This window comes from Parasteatoda tepidariorum, chromosome 11, assembly GCF_982258835.1.
Source record: "Parasteatoda tepidariorum strain Cologne lab strain chromosome 11, Ptep-v5.0, whole genome shotgun sequence".
Lineage (NCBI taxonomy): Eukaryota > Metazoa > Arthropoda > Arachnida > Araneae > Theridiidae > Parasteatoda > Parasteatoda tepidariorum.
In genome coordinates this window covers 21523459-21540847 of record NC_141765.1, presented here as the reverse complement: position 1 = coordinate 21540847, position 17389 = coordinate 21523459, and the positions used below count along the sequence as shown (strand labels likewise).

General features: G+C 31.1%; 1 protein-coding gene across 3 annotated transcripts in view; it reads right to left on the bottom strand.

Moving 5' to 3' along the window:
• Positions 1 to 17389, bottom strand: part of LOC107437115 (uncharacterized) — an 89104-nt gene that overhangs the window by 33538 nt on the left and 38177 nt on the right. The window contains exon 4 of one of the 3 annotated variants that reach the window (XM_071187813.2): positions 4107 to 4585. The exons of 1 other annotated variant lie outside the window; for it this stretch is intronic. In XM_071187813.2, coding sequence (XP_071043914.1) covers positions 4569 to 4585 — 17 coding nt within the window. In that variant the 3' untranslated portion in view covers positions 4107 to 4568. Of the gene's footprint in view, positions 1 to 4106; positions 4586 to 17389 lie in introns of those variants that run through there. One more of the 3 variants, XM_071187812.2, reaches the window with a different exon arrangement.

The window sequence follows — 17389 nt, the reverse complement described above, 5'->3', positions numbered from 1 at the left end:
ACTCATACGCATGACTCGAAATCCTTGAGACGTATTAGTTCTGTATTAAAAATATCAGAATTTTAAAAATTATACAGAAATCCATAGTTATATGCTCCAAGCAAGTGGTTAGAAAAACAATGTGAATTCACGACAAAATCGGCACAATTCGAACGAGAGTATCAAAAAATCCTGACTCAAATGCGTTATTTAATGTATCATATAATACGTTCTTAAAAACAATCAGGATTTCAGAAAACCATGTAAAAACCAGTAACAATAATTGTTGAAAAACCACATGGATTTAGAAAATCGAACTTGTAAAGAGGTGATCAATTAAATGCGTTATTCCAAATTTCCGTGGCGCATTCATTTCGTATCGTAAAAAAAAATGGAAAAAGGCTTTCGATTTTCAATTTTATTTTATCGAAATTATATGTAATAAGAAGAAAAATTTGTTTTTACCCACGGCAATAACGTTAGTTTTATGCGAGGTTCGTGACGTATGAATTTTCCTTAAAAAATTATCGGGTCCCGCGAAGTCGGAAGTTTTGCCGAAGTAGCGTTTCAATTTATAAATTTGCATAAGAAAAAAACAATCCGTGTAATGAACTTTAATACGCGCAATTACAAATTACCAGATAATAGACACATTTAACAGTAAAAACATAATACTTTGAAATTACTTAGAATATTTATTATAAATTCTAAAAATTTGTATTATTTTGGAATTTTGATTTTAAAAAAATTCAAAAATTTTATATTGTAATAAGTATTTCATTAATAATAAGCATTCCAAGTATTTGGTTTTATGCATAGATGTATTCCACAAAATGTCAAGGAGGAAAGAAAAGCTAAAAACGGGGGAGGTACTAGCTATCTGAAATTTCTGCTGCCTACTAACATTTTTCATATGCATGGAGACCTTATGATATTTATCTTAATTGTTATTACTGATGATATATAAGCGATTGGATCTTTCCAAATAAAAAAGTTTATGCGTTTATGTATACACACTACACTTTAAAATCTGTGGTGTAATATCTCTCCGAATATGGTGTTGAATAACCCAAAAAATTGTGTTAAGGAACACTTTACTTCGGGTTAACACCAAATTGAGCGTTCATACAAGATTTAAAAGGTGTAATTTAACATTTCAACACCTGTAATTGAATAAGCTAACACCAAATTATCCCCCATTCAAACAAAACCAGAATTAATTTCCCTTCCAAAAATCCCGATTATAAGCAAGTCTTTTTTAACACCAGAAGTTACGTTTGCAATCGAGAGTTAATTGTTGTTAGTGAATAGTAGTTATTTAATTGAATAATTTGTTGTGACCTGTTAAAATAGGTATAAATTTTCTCAGTTGTGTAATAAGGATAATTATATTTTATTCTTTAAATCTCTATGTACTATTTTATCATAGATAATTTCTATTAGCTTCTGATCTGTTAAGCCTTGTTCGAGTTCGTCTTTATATTTTCTCTATGCTACACGCTAGTTTGATTAAGAAACAATTTTTAATTTTATGAATTAGTGCATATATCATTCTACATTAATGATCCTTACTTTATATATTGCATCTTGAAAATACATTTACTGACTTTTATGAGTATCTTAAAAATTATAAATATTAGATCTACTCAATGCATAAAAAAATGACAACAGCTACATAACACACCATGTAGTTTAATAGAACATGGTGAAGTGGAACACCACTTTGGTGTAAAGTAATTACCACCATTTTTGGTGTCAACATACAAAAAAATGTTTTACAGTGTAGTTATTCAATATACCCTTCATAAACGAAATTTTTTTGCAACGTCTCCTGATACCCCCAGGAGGGAAACCTAATGCTTAATTTAGGCAAATTAGCAGGCGTTCCATCCTCCCTGATAAAGCAAATCAAAGTAGAATTTATTTGAAATATATTATAAAAATAGACACTTGCTTTATAGTTATTGATTGCAGGAAAAAAGCATAAATATAAGAGTTCATTCAATTTTCAATAATAAAAAAAAATCATTTACACGAGTCACAAAAGTAACAGAAATGTTTGGAACACGTTTTACCACAAAAGTCAGAAATCCAGCAACGTGAGTAAGAGAACCTTTCTCCCACGATACTTTAGTGAGCAGTTACTTTCGGGTGGATCGATATATAAACAGATCGATATTCTCAGCTGTTAAGAAGTTTTCTTTCTCGCACTTCAAGGGCGAACCTATCGCCCCATTAAAGAAATGTTGATTTACTCTCTGTCGAATGTCCCCAACTCTTGATAGGAGTACCAAACCGTTTCCTTCCAATTTAGTTTTAGCATTTAAGTAGCACTTTAAAATCCACACTAATTTATTAGAAACGAGGACGAACTTTTCTTTAATTGTTTAGTATTATTTGATTGAATTTTAAACTCCTTTATTTTATTTATGCATGCGAAAAAGAAAAAAAAACATAGTTTAAAGTTAAATACTACTTATTTTAATAACTTTTAAGATATTTGAAAAATTTAGGCCAGCTTTGAAATTTAGTGAAATGTAGCATATAAAATTTTAATTTGTTATAGTACAATGTAGTTTTTCATTTTCAAAGTAGGAAACAATTTCTTTACAAGATAAGAAAAAATTTTCTTATTTATTTTATAATAATAAAAGAAAGACTATTTATTTCAATAAGAAATAGGAAACATATACAGTCGATCACCAGAGTAAATATGCACCTGAAATGCATTCGTATGAGAACAACGTTTTCACTCCTAATCATTTCGCAGAAAAATTTTATTTTATGATTTAAAATTACGAATTATTTTTTTAAAAAAATGCAATTAAGCTTTCAGAAATTGTCTTATTTATTTTAGTGCAAAATTTCTAAATGCTATAATCTGCAGAAACAGATACAGGCTTTATTCTCTTTTGAATAACAGAATTTATTTATTTATTTATTTACTTTTTTTCATCGGAAAATAGGCATCTTTGAGAACTAGTACACATATATTATAAGACATTGCATGAATTGTATTGTATAAAAGTTGTATCATTGTATTAAAATTACAACATTTGACTAAACCATTACCTATAAGGCAGGGTGCTTCAAAATTCAACCAACAAATTCTCAGTGACATCAAGACTGACTATAGAACATAAGACCGCAATAGAAACCACGCTGAGGGGGTGAAAATAGCAAAAAATGCACGCAGGTTTCGATGTCAAGATGAAAAATAACTACGAAATATACAATAAACTTGCTAGTTACAAAGATATTTAATTTATAAATTATTACACTAGTTTTTCAATGTGGTGTCGTTGACGTCATTGCACAGTCTAAAAGGACGTAAAAACGATTCCCGAATTGGCTCGAAGATGGCAGGCGTGCTTTTGATGTTTTTTGAAATGACGACAATCCGTGCTATAAGTCCTTCCAGTGTATTCACAGATGTCGCATGAACTAGTGATTTAATGTGATTCCGTAGCATTAAGTCACACAAATTGAGATCAGCTGAACTTGAAAGCATGCTATAGCTTCTGCGCGAAGATTCTCAGCACTTAAATGCGTCTAGCATAGCGCTTAATTTAGGCATGACGAACCTCAACTTATTTTCATCTTCCGAGTCCACTAGTTTGATATCTCGCATACATTTTTTGCTATTTTCACCCTCTCTTTATGGTTAGCGATTCCAAAGGTAACTCTACGCTACTGTAAGCTTTCAGAGACTATCTTTTATCCTCCCTTTGAATTTGTTGGTCAATTTTTAGAACATCTTATATTACAGACAACATCTCAGCAGCCGAGTAATAACATGCATTCATAGAAGTTAAAAGTTTAAGTTATAGAGCTCTGAATTAAAGCGGTCAATGTTAAAAGAGGGTATGCTCTGCACTTACGAGGGGAAAAAAAAAGAAGAAAAAAAACTGTGTCAATTGTGGAAAGATTGTTTTAATTGCTTCCAAATTGTTGGATTCTCTTTTTTGGGCAGTCTAGAAAATTACCCAGTATTTGATATCAAGGAATGCGTATAGCTGTTGGAACTGTGCATTTTTGAAGCTAAGCACACCCCCCCCCCCATTTAACATTGACAAAAAAAAAAAAAGAAAAAAAAAAAGGAAAAAGTAATGAAGTAAGAATTATCATTTCATGTTAAAGGCAATAATTTTATTCCCCAAACAAATGTTTTGATACATTGTAAAAGTTGATTACAAATCATAAGTACATGTTATCCGTCAAGAATGTACAGAAATTGTTCATTCAGTCTTATTCCCTCCATCACTGTCTTCATTGAGATTTTGTGTAACTGAGTTAGCTTCTGCTTCAGTTTTTGGTCATCTCTGCAATATTGAATAGACATCTTAACCAACAACATAGTTCAAAAGGGTTCTCAGGTCATCTCTGTTAATGGGTACAAGTCTAGCTGGATAAACTTTAGAGTTGGCAGCTGGGGAACATCCTTTTTAGTTGCCGCCAAAGAGAATGTGGGATACCAAGCTGTTGATGTACTGCCTAGGAATCAATTTTCCAGAGACATCATGGCTGTAGGAAAAATCACGATTGCTGTATGAAAAGTCACGTGTCCTTTACATGTTTCGTCAATCTCATTATTTCAGTGGCATTGCTATGTAGAAAATACGCGTCGCGTGGTGTTAAAATATGAAGCGTCAAATAATAATATCAAAGTTAATAGATCTCATTTTGTCACAATTACGAAAACATAATATTGATAAGCCTTATTCTAGTAATAATTATTAACAATAATTATTGTAATCGATTATTGTACAATTATTGAAATCGATTCTCGATTCTCCATGACACACTGTTGCTATAGTTATACCAAGTCATTGTAGAAACGGGGCATGTGGTGCACATATCCTTTTTCAAAAATGAACAAAAACTACTGGGTGAAGTTACTCGAGAGGTAGCCGTGATACATGTCCCGTTCCAACTCTGAACATAGCAATTACCTGTACAGATTCCAAAATCAACAACAAACTTATTTTCAAAAAATGTTACATACCCCCTTTTAACATGACCGCTTCAATTATTTCAGCCAGTAAGCAAATGTTAGAATAAAATTCAAAACGTGTATTTACTCAATTTACCCAACAGAAAGTTAAGTTTTATAATACATTTCTTATCTAGACATACAGACTTATCTGGAACTTTTCCACATTTCTTATCTAGAACTTGTGAACCTAATAATTCTGTCAGGAGACTAGTCGGAAGTTAGGGATATTTATTTATTTCTTATGTAATTATGGAGGGGAAAAAATATAACGATTTATCATTTTTTATTTATTAATTTCAAAATGATAAAAATTATTTTTAATAAAAGAATTAAAAAGATTATATTACCTTAAACTAAACAATTTTACATCTAAAAATATATAAAATTCAGTGAATTTTGGATAGTTTTGGAGGTATAAAAAATCCTATGCTTAAATTTTCTTTATCTCTCAAGAACTACTTTTCGTCAAAAAATTAAATAATTTAAACGGGTGGATAAAATTTTAACTTACAGCTCATAACATTTTCAATCATAATGTTAACACTAGAAAGACTGAAATACCTATATTGCCCAAAAGCAGTCAAAATCATTGCATTGTGAAAGAATAATGTATAAAAAAATTTGTTTAAAATTAATTTTTAATATTTTTGATATTATTTTCAGTTATATAACAAGTTATTAGTAAATATCAACAATAAAAATAATTATAAAGTCACAAAATTCTAAGAAATTGCGTCATTAGATACATCCTTGCTCTTCTAATTGAAATTAAAAAGCAGCCAAAATTACTTCCTTGGGCAATCTGGTGTTAAATATAACAGCTAATAACTTGAAAATATAATTAGCAACTTATTATTAAAAAAAACATTATTTAATTTTGTTTGGCTAAAAGGGTTTCATAAATTGGTGCTAGATCAATTAGTTATAAAGATATGGTAAAATTAACAAATAAAATAATATGAAATAACAGAGACCAAACTTCAGACGTTTATCCTTATTAAGCTGTTTATTAGGATCATACGTTATTTAATTATAAGAAAAACATTAATAGTACTGGTAAATGGGTTTCATAAATTGGTGCAAAATCAATTAGCTTCAAAGATATGGCGAAATACGCAAAAAATAAACAAATAAAATAATATGAAATAATAGGGGCCAAATTTTCAACATTAATAACCTCTAAAATCACTAAATTTACCTCGTTATACGTGAAACATCCGAAATAATTTGCCGAATAATATTCAATCAAATTGCAAAATAAAAATAACATTTTGTTTTGCATCCACAGTCATTAACCAATCCAAAAGAAGAAAAGAGTAATTTTATTGAATTAACAAAAAGAAGATAGGATTTAATATTTTCAAGATTATTTATACATATTTAAAAAAAAAAATTAAAAATCATTACAATTCTCATTTAAAGTTAACGTTAATATACAAAATATTGTATTTTGCATCATAATTTGCTTATTTATTCTAATAGGGAGATTTTCGGATTTAATTTTTTTGTGTTCTATCAAAGATAATTGTTTCGCAGTCGACTTTGGAAGATAAAAAATCGAAGTGAACAACATTTTTTAGTTAAATACTTATAAAACATACTTATTTTGAATGTAACAATTTATAAAATTTAAATTTTTGTGAGTCATATCGAAAGAAAATAAGAGACAAAAACAAAACAAACTATAAAAAAAAATCTCAGAATATTAAAAGAAATTAAAATCAAAACAATAATAACGAAAAGAAAATACAAAAACAAATAAAATATAAACAAAACAAAATTTTAAATCATTTTTCGTTGCATCAATACTAAACAGCACTAATGCTATTCTCATTAGGGGGTGCCATCCCAACACCTCCTAGAATAAGGAAGGCCTCAGCACGGATCAAATTAGTAGTCCGATGTGACGAAGTTAACTGCGCAGTTGATAAAAAATAAGAAAGATGTCATTACGTTCGGGGTACTAAGCTGCGCAGTGGTTGAAAATACGAAATATGTCATTACGTTTGGACCACTAAAGGATATTTATGGTAACCCGTGCAGAGGCCTACTCTTTTCTAGGAGGTATTGGCCATCCCCTCTGCAGAGGATCAAAATTGTGATGGCATGTCTTCGGATCATCTTCAGGGATGTTTCCCAGACCGTCGCCAATAGCCCATTGTGCAGCTCTAGTGCGACGTAAAATGATCAAACAACAGCTATTCTCATTAAAGCACTTATCGTTAACATTTAGTTGTATAAGTTCTTCAGATCCACTATTATGTTCACTTAATAATTAGTTCTGTATTTTCATTATTTTAAAAACATTTTTAAAGAAAAAGCTTCATTTTTTATAATCGAACAACTAATATCATTGATCACTGATAATAAAAATTCTTATCAAATATTGAAGATTGTTACTTATCTAAGAAAAAAAAATCTATGTAAAGATATGTGAATAAAAATAAGCTAAAGCGGCCTTCTTTTCTAAAGACGCAAAGAAATATCATTAAAAATCTTCGTTGTGATAAAAAAAGCTATAGGACGAAAGTTATTTACATACAAATGTTTTATTTTCAAAATCTGGCAACAAGAGTTACGTCGTTATTAAATCCTAGTTTCCGAAAACACAATGCATATGAAAAATAATTTTCGGTTATACGAATCGGTTTCTAAGTTAAACGAAATACATACTTGAGAAATTATTGAATTTAAATTCAAGGCTGTTAAGAAGATTTCAGCTTTCAATTTGCTGTAAACAAGTTTTCAGTTATCAACGCATAACAATGACACAGTAAAATCTGTATCACAAAATTTGCATAGTTGAAAAACTTGGTATAATTTAAAATGTACTGATTTTATTGTAATCAAATATATTTTCGATGTTTTCATGCAAATTGTGTAGTAAAAACATATGAACAAGAATAATTTCAGAGCATATTGAGAGAAAGTTCACATGTATGGTAGAAATAAAATAAAAAGTTCTGAAGACAAAAGAAACACAAATTATTAATTTGCTAAAAACTTGAAGTGAAATGCAATCAAACTGGGAATTTCATCATTACTTACCCCAGCATACACATGTATAATTGAAATTATATTTTTCTTTTAATTGGTTGCTTGATGCAAATTTTACAAGATCAAAATGCCTTAAAATAAGTTCTAAAAAAACATGCGAATGTTGACAGACTACAAGTTTGAAGGAACGAGGTTCGAGCAAGGAGAACGGCGAGACAGAAATCACAAGTTCGAAAGACCACTAGGAGAGTGAAAAAGTCGAATGATTCAGAAAGGAAAGTTAGTTTTTATTCTCTGAAAAAATTAATTTTTTCCCCTTTCTTTCTTGGACTGTTTATTTCTTTATATTTAAGTTAATTTCGGACAATTAGAAATAAATTCTATATCCATCGTGTTTTTTTTCTTCTTTCATATGCCCACGAGATTGACACTCGTCATTCAGGTATCAGTAGGGCAGATTTGTTGGTCACTCTTTCAGGGTAACCCTATTAGGTGGGCCAACGTTGCTCCCACAGTAAGGACAGATAGTAGAGAATGAAAGAATATCCACGCCTTGTCCGGGATTCGAACTCGGGACCTTTCTGGTGTGAGGTCAGCTCCCTGACAATTACGCATCAGGTTGGCTTTGTATTTTTAACTACTCACTCAACTATTCCAGTAAATATAACTTTTGCAGCATATTGTAAGAAACAGCAATGGATGAATTTTTCATATTTCAGAAGTTAAATTTTCCGAAATTGATTTGATAAGTGGTCGCGCATACTGATTGCAAAATAAAATTTGAATTCTATGATATTTTGGATTGATATAACTTTATGTAATACTGAAATAACTTTATGTAATACTAAACTGCACAAAATTGAAATGTTCTAAGCAAATAGCGCATAAGCTAATTTTGCAAATATTTTTTTATAAGATATAATAGTAGTATTTAATTTAAATGCGTAACTTAGAATTTTGAATGCATTATAGCATTCATTTCGTAAAGATCTGTCAACTCAGAATTTATTTGTCTGTATAAAAACAAGAAAAAAAAGGCATATATATTTCAACTCGTCACGGAATTTAAGACAAAAGTTCTTTTTTTTTGTACATTTAAGTCTGAGCAGCAGTGTTAAAAATGTCAGTCATTTTTATATATATATTGTTTGCAGGCTAAAATAAAATGATTATTTTAGGTCTCTGCTGCTCCGATTACGGCCCATTATAAGTTAAATAAAATAAATTTCTTGCTTTTCTAGAAACATTCAAATATAGTTTCGATAAAAAAAGCTCGTTTTTGTAATAGAATACTTTATTTTCTAAAAATCTCAAATTAAAAGTTTCAGAGTAAAACATTTATTTTTTCTGCTCTTTTATTTTTCCATTGAAAAACAATAGTTTTAACATCATTAATTCTATTTTCGGGGGAAAATATTATATAGAATTACTAAAACTCAATACTTAGAATTACTGAAATAAGTATCTATTACTTTTGTAATTTTATCTCTATTTTTCAAAGAAAAAATCCACAGAGGGATTAATTATTTATATTTTGAACAATTTGAAAAAGTAAAGTTAACATTTTCTAAAGTAAGGAGTTCATGGAATATTTGTATTTACACAATAGGGAAAAAAGTTGCGATTGCGATAATTAAATAAATAAAATAAATCAGTGATGGGCATCATTCACGGAAATTTTATTCATGACTAAATTTAGTCAGAATAAGTTTATTCTGAACAATTTTTCATACACAAATTAATTTAGTCATTATTCATCATGCTAATTTTTGTATAATGATTGATGAATAAATTCTTCAGTCATGTCTAATTTTTCTTATTAAAATCTTGAATAACCAGCGAAAAATGCAAGCATTATGTCATTTTCATAGCAAGTTGCACGTCGATTACAGTATTCGATTACAAATGTAACTAATTATAGATAATGTTTGCTTAGAAGTCAACTCTTTGTAATGATCATAATTACACGTAATCACATCACAATAACAAATTATTATTATTTCTCATTACAAGCGGTTATGATTATTTATAATCATAATAAAAGTGATTACAGATAATCAGAACTACAAAAAAATCATGTCCTGGGATTGCAAGTCATCGTAACTACTTGTAATCATAAAGTAGGATTACAAGAAATCATAACTACAAGTTTTCATAATCTAACAATTACAGGTAATTTTAAATTCCAGTAATTGTGATATATGTGATTACTACACAATTAGATGTAATCATAATTTCAAGTGGGCATGCTTATATTGTAATAGGAATTGTAGGTCATTGAATACTTTTAAGACAATGTATAAATTGTATATGTAAATGAATTGTTTAGTTTACTATTGTTTGATTAAATGAAAACTTTTTAACATAGAATTACATACGAAAATACGAACATAAATACACGGATAAATTTATATTGTGACTACTTGTAATCACAATAAGAAACGATTATGAGGGATTATGATTGAGTAATAAAAATGTATGTTTACATGCAATCCTGTTTACATGTATAAGGAACTTTACCATAAAACTAAGTCAAGTATGAGTATTTATTTTTATGTTATTTTAACTTTTTCCAACGTAACATTATTGTTTTATAAGTTCTTATACTTAGTTGTGTTAAAAAGAAATTTATAACAGTTTAGTTATTTAAGTTCATTTTAAGATTTGTTCTAATATCTATAAAAACACAATTTTTTAACGTTTTTGAAAGCAAACTGTAATCATATTTTTAATTCCTAAAGCCTCAAAAGCCTTTGAAGCCTCAAAAATATTACTAAAAACACTTAAAAGGAACAATTAAAACTGACAATTGATTTTAAATATCGTTTGATTTAGTCATTTAAATTGTTTGAGTCGTTATTAGTGGTAGTTATAATTAAAGTTTTGAAATTTAGATAGCTTACATAAATTGCATATATTGTAAATATATTTACATATACGTTGGAGCAGCGCCATCTGTAACTTTTGAGGAATGCGCATGCGCTCAATGAACCAGAGAAGGATAATGTATGTAACCATCAACGAGAGAACATCTTCTCATTATCATAACTAAAAATAAAGTTGTTTGTTATTGTTTATCGAATCGTTTAATCAACATCCATCGAATTGACAACATGGTGCCTCCACATCCGGGACACTGAAATTTCGAGAAAAACATTATTCAGTCTAATAATCGAACCCCATCGCAACGTAAACCGAAACTTTTCATAGCGCAAACATGGATGCGCTTATGAGAAAACGTTCAACATTAAAAGGTAAGTGCACTCGACTTACAAACAATATTGAAAAACTATCATCCACAACATATGATAATATCACTGTGCGAATTTATGCGACGCAAGCTGACGAGCTGTGGTCCGAACTCATGTATATTCATGAAAATATAATGTGTACATGTGATGAAAAATGTATTCAAGAAAATGAAACGGAATTCAACATAATGGCGGACAAAATCGAAACATTAAAAATAAATATTGCGCATATGTTCAAAAGAGAATCGAAATTAATGGAAAGCGAAAATAATAATAAAGAGTCAAATACTAACATCAAATTGCCGCGCCTTGATTTACCTACTTTTTCTGGTAATTTTTGTAACTGGATTTCATTTCGAGATATTTTTTTATCTACCATTCATAATAATTCATCACTAAATAATGTTCAAAAACTGCAGTACCTAAAATTGTCTTTAAAGAGTGAAGCATTAACAATAATTCAAAATATTCAAATATCAGATGCGAACTATGCTAAAGCGTGGAAATTAATTAACGATCGCTATGAAAATAATGTAGAAATAATTTATTCTACTTTAGATAAGCTTTTTTCTCAGCCGAATGTGCAAGGGGAAAGCGCGCAAGGGTTGCGTAAATTAATAGATGTAACAAATCAATGCTTAGATGTGTTGGAAGTGATGAGTCAGCCCATAGACAAATGGGATACCATACTTATTTATTTTTTGCGTAAGAAATTGGATTCCGAATCTTTGAAGGAGTGGCATCTGTCACATAAAGATCGTTCACTCAGATCGTTTTCAGAATTTAAAGCCTTTTTGGAACTGCGAGCTTCTGCTTTAGCTTCGATTAATGTAAACAAACGAGTAATGCCTATTCAAAATAAATATAAATCGTTTAGTAAAAATGAAAATGTATCATCGCATTTAATGGTTCCTCAAATGTGTTTATTTTGTAAAGGACAACATCAAATTTATAAATGTGAGGATTTCATGAAACTTTCTTATAATCAGAAGAAAGATTTTCTGGTAAAAAATAAGATTTGTAAAAACTGTTTAAGGGGGAATCATGTTACATCAGCATGTATTAGTAGTGGTGGGTGTAAAAAATGTGGTCTAAAACACAACACATTATTGCATATCGATAAAAATCAAAATACAAATGTTAACGTTACATCGGATACGGTAGTTGAGCCGATAGTATCAACACACTGTTCTAATTCTAGAAATAGGCAAATTTTATTACCCACAGCTATAGTTCATGTTATTGATTCTAGTGGAAATTTTCAAAAATGCCGTGCTTTACTAGACAGCGCGTCACAATCGTCATTCATTAGTGAAGAATGTGTTCAAAATTTAAAATTAAACAGAAAAATTGTTAAATTACGCATTTCGGGCGTATCTGGAAAACAAACTGCTATGACAAATGGTTGTGTAACTGTAAATTTAATTTCATGTTATAACAAAAAATCTGTACTGTCTGAATTACATATTTTGAAAAAGGTTACTTGTGATTTACCTCAGTGTTCAGTAGATACAAAAGCGTTAAATTGTTTTGATTCACTAAAATTGGCAGATCCAAATTATAATGTGTCGGGACGTACATACTTTTAGGTGCAGATTATTGTTCAGACATATTTGTTGGTAACTGTATCAAAGCACCTCATGGCTCAATCGCAGCACATGAAACGATATTTGGTTGGGTTATTTTTGGGGAAGAGACGGCATCTAAATCGATACAAGATGTTCACGTGCATCATAGTATTAGTGATATTGATTCTTCCTTGCAAAAATTCTGGCAAGTTGAAGAAGTTCTGGCAAGTTGAATTCTTGTAAGTGGACTAAAGACGAAATTCAGTGTGATAAACATTTTCAGGAAACTCATTCCCGAGATGACTCTGGTCGATATATTGTACACTTGCCATTTAAGCAAGACGCAAAACCTCTTGGTGAGTCAAGAGAAATCGCAATTAATCGCTTTAAGCAAATCGAACGCAAACTCTCTCGTCAAACAATCTTAATGCAGAGTTATTCAAAGTTTATGAGTGATTATTTGACATTAGGTCACATGGAAAATATTTCCCGACCATGAGTTAAATACTGCCATGGAATCTACGTATTACATTCCTCATCATTGCATAAAAAATGAATCAGATCTAAAATTTCGCGTAGTATTTGATGCTTCTGCAAAAACCACAAACAATATTTCATTAAACGATAATTTGTTAATTGGACCAACTATTCAGGATAATCTTTTTAATCTCGTATTAAGGTTTAGGGAAAGAAAAATCGCCCTTAAAGCAGACATTTCTAAAATGTATAGGCAGGTAAGAGTTGCTCCCAATGATTCTAATTTTCAGAGAATTGTTTGGAGAAATTCTCCTAATGAACCAATAAGCACTTATCGTCTGCTTACGGTGACATATGGAACAGCGGCAGCACCTTATTTAGCCACCAAATGCCTTCAACAATTAGTAAATGATGAAGGACATGCATTCCCTTTGGCTGCACAAGCAGTTATGAAGGATTTTTATGTAGATGATCTTATTTCAGGCGCAGAAACAATTGAAAGTACAATTCAGTTACAATCAGAAATCAATGCGTTATTAAAAACAGGTGGGTTTAAACTCAGAAAATGGGCTTCAAATGAACCACAAGTATTACAAAATTTGAGCGATGATTTGTTGGATTTAAGTCAATATCAGGTTCAGTCAGAAAAAACAATTAAAACGTTGGGTATATTGTGGGACCCTAAAAAAGATGTATTTTTCTTTAAATTATCAATTAATTCTAAGCATGCATATAATTCTAAACGTTCAGTTTTATCCATGTTATCCCAGTTATTCGATCCGTTGGGTTGGATTTCACCAGTAAATTTTAATCCAAACGTTATGGAAAGAAAGGTTAGAATGGGATGATCAGTTACCACCGCATCTAGAAAACATTTGGGAAAAATTCAAAAACAATTTGCACAAGTTAGAAGAAATAGAAATTCCTAGATATGTTTTAATCAATAACGCAGTAAAATATGAGTTACATGGATTCTCAGATGCGTCGGAAAAAGCGTACGCAGCTGTTATCTATGTGCGATCCATAAATAGCAATGGAGATATTCAGATAAATTTAATTACGTCAAAATCAAAGGTAGCTCCATTAAAAAAGTTAACGTTACCTAGATTAGAACTATGTGGAGCTCATCTGTTAGCAAAATTAATGTCAGTGTTAATTTCGGGTACAAATCTTTCTTTTAATGAAACGTTCTGCTGGTGTGATTCGACAATCGTTCTCGCGTGGCTGAATTCCCCTTCCAATAGATGGAAAACATTTATAGCAAATCGTGTCGCGCAAATTCATGAATTCATACCTAATGCAACTTGGCATTATGTGACAAGTTCAGATAACCCAGCAGATTGCGCTTCTCGAGGCATTGGCACAAGCGAACTTAAAACGCATAACCTTTGGTGGAACGGACCACCATTTCTGGATAAATACGAATACATTTTTCATGAACTCACATGTACTGAAGACAATCAGTTAGAAATCAAACGTGAAGAGAAGAAGTTAGTAAGTCTATTGACTCAAACGAAGGAAGGACCTCCAACATTTGGTCTCCTACAAAAGTTCTCCTCGCTATCGAAATTAAAACGAGTGACTGCTTACTGTTTTCGATTCATTGAAAACTGTAAAAAACCGTCTAACGAAAGAAATCTAGCATTTCTCACTGCTTCAGAACTTAAACATGCTCTGATGTTTTGTGTTAAAGAGACTCAAATGGAAGTCTTCAGTGCTGAGGTAGAAACTTTGCAAAAATCGAAACCGCTTTTAACGAAAAGCAAAATTCTATCGCTCAATCCAGTGTTACATGATGGATTACTAAAGGTGGGCGGTAGATTAAGACATGCGAACATTTCAGATGCACAAAAGCATCCGATTCTTTTATCTAAAGAACATTCTTTGACCAAATTAATCTTAGCAGACATTCATTTAAATCACTTACACGCTGGTGTTCAATTAATGCAAGCATGCGTGAGACAGCAGTTCTGGATTATTTCAGCCAGATCAGCTATACGTAGCATCATAGCGAATTGCATGGTGTGCAAGCGTCATCGAGCTCAACGATTAACGCAACAAATGGGAGATTTACCAGCTTCACGCGTAAATCCCTCCCGACCATTCACACATTGCGGTGTGGACTATTGTGGACCTTTTTTGGTAAAAATTTCGAGAGCTACCAGAGCTAAATCCATATGTTTTTCAACGAAAGCTGTGCACTTGGAACTTGGCAGCGATTTAACAACTAACTCTTTCATCGCAGCTCTTAAACGATTTATTGCTCGTCGAGGAAAATGCTCACATATATACAGTGACTGCGGCACTAACTTCATTGGAGCAAATCGTAAGCTAAAAGCAGAAATTACAACGCTTCTTAAATCGTATGAGCACAATGACGAAGTGTCACATTATTTAAGTGAAAATGGAATCGAATGGCATTTTAACCCGGTAAATTCTCCACACATGGGAGGAATTTGGGAATCTAACATAAAATGTGTGAAACAACATCTTAAGAAAATCGTATCCAACGTAACACTAACTTTCGAGGAACTTTATACTGTATTCACACAAATTGAAGCGTGCTTAAATTCACGTCCAATATCACCGATGTCTAGCGATCCAAGTGATTTGACAGTATTAACTCCTGGACACTTTATAGCCGGTGGTCCTCTAACAGCTATACCTGAACCAGACTACAGCTCAACGAAGATGAACTGTCTTTCCAGATGGCAGTTAACTCAAAGAATCGTCCAACATTTTTGGAATCGTTGGCAGAAAGAGTATGTCCTTCAACGGCAGCAAACATCAAAATGGAAGCAAGCAAAGGAAAGCTTAATTATTGGTGGTCTTGTCCTCATTTCGGATGATAATCTTCCACCAACGAAATGGAAACTTGGTCGAGTGATCTCTGTGCATCCTGGACATGATGAAAAGGTTAGAGTCGTGGCATTAAAAACAGCTGAGGGCATGACATCAAGAGCTGTTACAAAACTTTGCAAACTTTGAACATTTGACTTTAAGTTCATTGATTCAATCAAGAAGTCCTGTATAAACTAATTTGTACTTATTAATTAATACGTTTTTTGTTCATTTCAGATTTTCTATGTTGTAATTTGAAAGCTCTTAAAGTTTTCAAGGTGGGCGGCATGGAGCAGCGCCATCTGTAACTTTTGAGGAATGCGCATGCGCTCAATGAACCAGAGAAGGATAATGTATGTAACCATCAACGAGAGAACATCTTCTCATTATCATAACTAAAAATAAAGTTGTTTGTTATTGTTTATCGAATCCTTTAATCAACATCCATCGAATTGACAACATACGTATAAACATACATTGGACTAACCTGTATGCACATATCTACAAAACATGAATGTCCAATATATGTATGCACACATGTTTAATGTATATATGCACATAATTACAATAAAAAATGCAGGTCGCATGTATGAAGGTACATTTGTACAATATATGCCTGTTGAATGTATGTATGTACAATATAGATATACCAAGGGTATGCATAATTGTACACACATACATTGTGCATACGTGAATACATACATTGAAAATAGTAATCACGATTACAAGTAATTAATTACAAAGCTATAATTGCCTGTAATCGATTACTCTAATCAAAGCCCAACTATTTAATGTACCTCTGTTCATATATATGGAGGTATGTTGTATGAGGTAACTAACATATATACATTGCTATTGCATAGTGCATTCGTAAGTACATTGTGTGAACATAGGAATTATGCATATGTCTTTGTACGTGTTTCGCATGTACGCATTTGTACGTATATTTTTACATACACACATATATATTTTATGTGTATGCGTACATTATGTACATACATATACTGCATATGCATCTGTACAGAGATACCTACGTTTGCTTACATACTTGCATAAATTTATGTACATGTGCACACATTGTGTGTACGACTTATGTATGCATGTACGCATAGTTTATGCATTATACGCACACTTGTACATACAATGTACGTAAGTTACACATATACTACGCAATAATAATGTAAGTAAGCATTTAACTTTTTTTTTTACTTTTTCATGCAAGCATTTATATACAGTGCTCGTTCGTGTATATATACGCATAAACATACAGCGTAGTTAAG